General features: G+C 36.6%; 1 protein-coding gene across 1 annotated transcript; it reads left to right on the forward strand.

The window, feature by feature from the left end:
- The first annotated feature begins 3,953 nt into the window (after window positions 1–3,953).
- On the forward strand, window positions 3,954–6,606 carry LOC113143602 (collagenase 3-like). The gene is made up of 10 exons (XM_026329376.1): window positions 3,954–4,112; window positions 4,341–4,588; window positions 4,678–4,826; window positions 4,941–5,069; window positions 5,168–5,329; window positions 5,450–5,579; window positions 5,716–5,849; window positions 5,963–6,122; window positions 6,234–6,337; window positions 6,424–6,606. Exons 1-10 carry the CDS (start codon window positions 4,014–4,016, stop codon window positions 6,531–6,533), a joined length of 1,425 nt encoding a protein of 474 aa, XP_026185161.1. The 5' UTR covers window positions 3,954–4,013; the 3' UTR covers window positions 6,534–6,606.
- Window positions 6,607–7,302: the final 696 nt, after the last annotated feature.

A 7,302-nucleotide genomic window follows, 5' to 3' on the forward strand; every position in this document is an offset into this window, starting at 1 on the left:
TCAAATCTTAAATCTTTTGTTCATCATTCCAAATAAATATAAATTTGTGTTATGCATGTATTAAGCTTGGAAACCTAAACTGGTTGTGTGTGTGTATACCTGCCAATGGATTATTTTTTTCTATGAATTTCTATGAATTTTTTTCTATTCTGCATTACAATAACAATATAATGCACAACTTAAGCAATATTTGGACATCTTTGTTGGATGAGGATGGAGAGCAAAGTTTCTAGAGCTTCTAGATAATGTTTCAAACTTATCTTTTTTAATTTAAGCAGTTAAAGTCCAATGAATAACCTGAAATGGTACAAAGTTAAAGTGTTAAACTGCCAGAGGTGGGAAAAAAGTTGAGGCCAAGGTTGACCCAAAGGCCTTTTTAATGGAACAAGTAATGGGAATGTACAGCTGTTCTAAGCCTTGAACGTTGATGCTAACGATTCCTACAGGTGTCCCAAGTTTTGTTGTTTATCTGTATTCTGTATAAAAGCAGTGTTGGAACAGACTGTTGGTACACCCTCTTAAGCAATATTTGGACATCTTTGTTCTGCAGCAAGTAGTGTATTGCTTTTACAATGGTGAGAAAAAGGAAGATACACAGGCAGTCATAACCCTAAAAGGACTTTCTTTTAGAGAGATACCAAAGACAGCCTATAGTCTTAACATTTTCTCACACTTTAAATCTGATGTGTTTAGAGTAAACCAGTCCAAACCAGACTGCTTCCTTTATAGTATTTGATGAAATTTCCCATGTAAGTAAACCAGAATAGCTTGCCGTCACTGTATTTGATTTCTCATCCAACACAGATGTAATCATGATTAACCAAGATGCTGTTGGTGATGACATAAGGCACAGCCCTGTGGCTTACAATACTTCCCAAAAAGGTGCATGTTTTGAGGAAGCATTGTGTCATACATTCAGGAATGCACAGCCACAAACCTCTAACATAATTTCTTTGTGTATAATATATAGGTACAATGAGCAATAGAAGAACATAGAGGGATCACCAATGCTCATGGAGCAGCAGTGGCCAGGGGTTCCTGCTCCTGTAGATGCAGTTGTCTTCTATGAGGGTTACGTCACCTTCCTTTTCAGTGCTACAAACAGCACTTTAAAGACAATGTAGAAATCTCTGCATGCAAAAAATGGATATACTTATTTAAATACTTAAAGTTGTTAATGTTCTCCCTATGTACAAAACCACACAGAGCAAAAGGACAAACATCACAGATAGGAAGACAACTGCAAATACAACAACCCCCTCTTTCCCCACAAACGGTGATTCTCCACAGCTATATTTCTATGTGAACTGATTATGATCCTTATTTTTCTGCATGGTAACATGAGATTGTACATATATATCAATATTTGTTAACTATACAGCAACATAGGTTTAAAAATTGCACTGTTACAATGACTAAGACTAAATTTATGCTTTTGTTGATGTGACATTATAAACTTTAATATGCATGTTTTTTCATTTTTTAAACCTTGTCACATCATGGGCTTGTCTCACAACCACACAAACACTGAACATCATGCCCCCAGCAAGTTAGATTTACTATAGATAGAACACCTCGATACACTAAATTTCCCACAGGATTTGTGCATCTCTCCACAAGAAACATCCACTATAAATATGACCCCAGCTCCAAATGTGTTGTGTCCACTGACCCTGGTAATGAGCTGCTGATATAAAGGAGTTAATTGAAGCAAAACACTCCATGCATCTGCTGTGAATGTGTACACAAAGTGTTACAAAACAGTATCCTCAGCAATAACCACAATGTACCTAATACCAAACTGGGAACTGATGAATACACCCCGGAAGTGGTTAAAAATTTTAGTGTGTAATATTGTGTTGCAATAATGGTATTTGTACATTGTATCAAAGTGCAGATTTCTGTGCTGTTTTATTATAAAGTTAATATTGCAATTGTATTTTAGCATTTTATTCAAATGTCACTACTAGATTTTTTTTTCATGAAAATATCTATAGAGGTAATGCATACTTCCATTTCTTTCACAATACCACAAAATGTAAAATGTGTTTACATATCTTTGCATTACTGTGACTCTGATTTAAATTTTCAGTGATTCAGTGTTAATTTTGTTGAAGTATTTTCGTTATAATTTTCGTCAACAACAAGTTTTCACTGACGAAAACGAGACTTTAACTAAATAAAAATTAAGTGATGACGACGAAAACTAAATAAATATATATTGACATTTTCGTTGACTAATAAAAACGAGACGAAAATGTGAGTGAGGGACGTTTTTAGAAAAGATCCAATTAGAATTAATCTTCTTAGACGCACATTTGAAAAGTAACTGATCCACCTGATGACGTGGGATGCACGAGTACACGACATCATCATAGCCTACACTGGGTTTCTGTCTTTCACTGTCCCTGTTTGACTGACCAGTACAGACTACTGGCCCCTGCTAACTTAAACTATAATGAAATGGCAACAGCTGGAGAAAACAAAGAGAAGATATATGGGTCAGTTTCACGTTTGATGCAATCGCATTACTGCTAAATACAGTTTTTCTCTTAAATATTTTGGAGTTGCACTTTTGCTTTAAAGAATGAAGAATGTCATATGCAGGTTATAAACAATGCATATCTAATGTTTGGTCTTTTATGGAAAGGCCAAATTCCATATATATTTAATGAAACTTGTTTTTCATTTAATCCTAATTTAGAATATTTTGTATATTACAATAGTTTTACTAAATTACACTTAAATTAAATCCAGTAGATTTAGTTGACTAAAACTAAAACAAAGCAGATGACTAAAATATGACTAAAACTGAAATTGCATTTTAGTCAAAAGAGTATGACTAAAACTAAATTAAAATCTGCTGTCAAAATTAACAATGCAATGATTTGCTGCTTCATTATTGCAACATATTCATTCTTTCTGTGTCTGCACTTACCAGTGTTCTCAGTTTACCTGAGACAAGCCATTGCACAATAATGTCATTACTGTTCCTCTCTATGTCCAATATTAGGTAACACAGACAACAAAGTACCTTCCCTTTAATATTCTGAAACATGTCGATGGAAAATAACCTCCACTACTTAACTCATTGAGTTTCATCAGCTAAAATATACTAAAATGTTTATGTAGTACAAAAGAAGCAAGCAAGTAAAAAATATTTTCCCTTGAATGACTCGTGTCAATCACTGTAACTATTAGGGCTGGTTGGATTTTGTGATGTGTTTGTCAGTGAAATTGCATGCCTAGCTAATATTCACTTACCTATCCAGCAAGGCTGCCATGAATATTCTGCATGGGGTAGCCAGTGATTTTTACAGGGTGGCACATGGTAAAATACCACGTAAATAAATAAGCCTTCTATGAATGGTCAGTGTAAATATGATCACATTCTGATATATTCCTGAAAATAACATTACTGGAATGAATTAAATGGATTCCAACTCTTGACTGAAAGTAAAATATTACATATTTAATATTAAACTGATTATGTAAAAATGAAATTTCAAGCTGTCAGTGGTAAAATCTGTGCATACCAGGCAGAGTTGGGGTGGCCAGTAAGGTGGCCAGAGGTTCTGCAGCAGAGTCCATGGTCAATCATAATGATGTAGCGTAAGTAAAGCACATCACTGAGTTACCAGAAAACATTGAAAACTGTTGATGAAATACATTTCAAATATGACATATTCTTTACTAAATGAAAGTGAATTTGAAATAAGATGATTTAAGAAGTACTTTCTATAGAAATGTATGAGATTGTTATACTCAATATTTCAAGAAAATCTCAAGCATTGTTTGCAGCATACAATGATCCTAGATATTTGTGTTGTCATAATTACAGTGTCTTGTTTTGGGAAACTTTTTTGTTGGATGAGCAACTTCCTCTAGTCGCCGTAGAAGGAATACTTCCTGAGTGACTGAATTACATCAGCAGTTGCTCAACACACCTAGTGCTCAGCATATAAGACGACAGGCTGAAGCACAGAAACACAAGTTGCACTGAGTGAGGAAACATGAAGACTTTCAATCTGAGCATTCTGCTGAGCCTGGCAATAACAGTTTACTGTTTGCCAATATCGCAGGTTACTGTGCAAGATGAACATTTTGCAGAGGTATGTGTTCTTACTATGCCTTTTGATGTGCTGTTTCTTGGTTTTATTGAAGTATATGTGGAAACTAATGTTCATTCTGCAAACTCTATGCTCTTAATTAAAGGCACATTTTGTTCACATTCAAGACACATACCTGTTGTTAATTTGACCTCTTCTTCCTACATCACTTCTATGTAGCAGCTGCAGTTGATGCATATTTAAGGAGCTGACACTTTTTCTCTTCAACAGAACTACCTGAAGAAATTCTTCAACTTAACAGAGGAGAGTGGTCCATCCGTCAGACGGGGAATCAGCCCCGTGAGCAAGAAGCTCAGTGAGATGCAGAAGTTCTTTGGTCTCCAAATCACCGGGACGCTGGATTCTGACACTTTGGCCGTGATGAAGAAGCCTCGCTGTGGTGTTCCTGATGGAACTGTTGCTCGTTTCTCCACTTTTGAAAACAATCTCAAGTGGCAAAAAAACAGCCTCACGTACAGGTGAATGATCTAAAGAGAAACTGCATTAGAGAGACTAACTTTAGGAATAGAATGTGATTAAATGTAGTTTATATTTTTCTGCCCTACAGGATTGAGAACTACACTCCAGACATGTCCATGTCAGAGGTGGATGACTCTATAGAAAAAGCGCTGCAGGTCTGGGCCAAAGTCACTCCTCTGAGATTCACAAGACTCTACAGTGGCACCGCTGACATCATGATCTCCTTTGGTGGTCGAGGTGAGCACAAAATACAGTAAATGTTCCTTTTGCATTTGGAAACCTCATTTCTCAGTTGCTGGTTTTTGCACTCTATCAGTTAAAATGCTGATATGAATATGTTCTTGTTAACAGAACATGGAGATTTTTACCCATTTGATGGCCCTGATGGCACTCTTGCCCATGCCTTCGCTCCGGGTGTTAACATTGGTGGAGATGCTCATTTTGATGAAGATGAGACCTTCACTTTCCGCTCAAATGCAGGTATGTTTTGCTAATGTTAATGTATGTGACCTGATTTGACATGATTTATCCAAGAGTAACACTGTAACCGGCCTGTTTTTCTGTGTTTTCTGCTGTAGGCTATGTCCTCTTCATGGTAGCTGCCCATGAGTTCGGCCATTCCCTGGGCTTGTCTCACTCAGGTGATCCTGGTGCTCTCATGTACCCTGTGTACACATACAAAAACCCTGACACCTTCATTCTGCCCCGGGATGATGTCAAAGGCATCCAGTCTCTCTATGGTTTGTAAATGCTGTGCAAATGCTGCATTGCTGTCTGTTTGCACAAGTTTCATCTGAACAAAATCCCTAAACAACATCATGACTTGGTTGCAACTGAATTTGACTATGTTTAACCTATAGGTCCAAATCCTGACAAGGACCCTCTTCAGCCTGAACCCACAGCCCCCACCACCCCTGACGCTTGTGATTCAACCATGGTATTGGATGCTGTCACCACCTTGAGAGGAGAGATGTTCTTCTTCAAGGACAGGTATAATAGACGCTGAATGCTCAAATATCTGAATGCTGAAATCCATTCAAAGTTTTCTTTTTTCTTCACAAAAGGTCTGGCTTCTGAACTAATCAATTTTTTGTGGTCCTTTTCTTCTGGCGTTTTTGTGGTACAGTTTCTTCTGGCGTAGCTCCCCACAGAGCAATACACCAATGCAAAGTCTCATCACAAACTTCTGGCCTGAGGCCCCCGTTAATATTGATGCTGCCTACGAGAGCGAGGAATTAGACAGTGTTTTACTCTTTAAAGGTATGTGCTCTCTGTGTCTGCCTAAAGCTCCTAATGTCACACTGTTTTTAAGTCAACATTATTTATGTTTACATACTTTCACTAAAAAGTCTTCTCTGTTCATTTCTCTGCAGATAATAGAGTGTGGGCTTTTAATGGCTATGACCTTGTGAGGGGCTATCCTAAATCAATTACAAGTTTTGGTCTGCCCAAAACTGTGAAGAAAGTTGATGCAGCCCTCTACGATGCTGAAACTGGCAAGACTCTGTTCTTTGTCGGCAACAGTTACTACAGGTGTGTTCATATCATCTTACCTGCTCTTAATTTAAGTGACTGGTTTGATACAACGTTGGTTTTCAGAAAGATTTGTAAATGGTGAATAATGACGTGTCCGTGTTCCTTCAGGTATGATGAAGCCACGAAGAAAATGGACCGGGGATTCCCCAAACGCGTGGATGAGACCTTCTCTGGAATGAATGGAAAGGTGACAGCAGCTTTCCAGTTCAGAGGTGAGTAATATTTAAGGCATGACTGTTCTTCTGTGTTCCTCCAGCATTAACCCAACACTAACCAACATGAAACATGTGTTATGCAGGTATTACATACCTCTACAGTGGACCACAGATGTTTGAGTACAGCCTGAGCAGTGGCAGATTGTACCGCGTGCTCAGGAACAGCTACTTTTTGAGGTGCAACAACTTCTAGACCAGTTTATCACAGAGGCTGTTTGTGTTGCTCTTAATGACAGTGAAGGCACCAAAGTGTTATATATATAATGTGCAACAAAAAGTTTTATAATATAACCTATACTTATATTTGTACAAATGGGTATACTGGATTTATACCCTTCTTGTGAACAGCACCATATTCATTTTAATGCCCTTTGAGAATAACATTGTAAGATGTCAGCCACTGCTAATTTAAATTAATTTAACCCTGTTTTATTGTATTTTTTTAATGTAATTCACAGTTTAATTATTGCCTTTTGTTATTTTGGTTGCTTAATTTTATGTTGAGTTTAAATGTGGAACTTTAATGTGTTACATAACAACTACTGCACATTTCTACATAATTTATAGGTTACTTTGATTAAAAATACTAATGTATGGATTTGTGTAAAAATATGAAAATGAATGGAATTAGCAAATAAAAGTTGAAGAATTTTAAATACATTTTGTTTTGCATTACATTGCATTTTTTATGTGTATTGCAGTTCACTGATTGCCATTACACTGCTTTACAGTTCACATTATTTTTTTTTTACTTTTATGCAGCACAGATTTACAACTGGTCAGTCAATGATTATGACTATTTAAAATTCAATATCCAATTAAAGTAATTTTTCATTAGCAGGAAAAAATATTAAAAAGCATATCTATTTTAGAACTTATTACCAGAAACTGGTACTGGTACCTGAGAATATATTAAGGAAAGTTAGTTTTGTGTGTTAGCAAATGCAACCACAAGGGGGCAC

This window comes from Mastacembelus armatus, chromosome 14, assembly GCF_900324485.2.
Source record: "Mastacembelus armatus chromosome 14, fMasArm1.2, whole genome shotgun sequence".
NCBI classification, from domain to species: domain Eukaryota; kingdom Metazoa; phylum Chordata; class Actinopteri; order Synbranchiformes; family Mastacembelidae; genus Mastacembelus; species Mastacembelus armatus.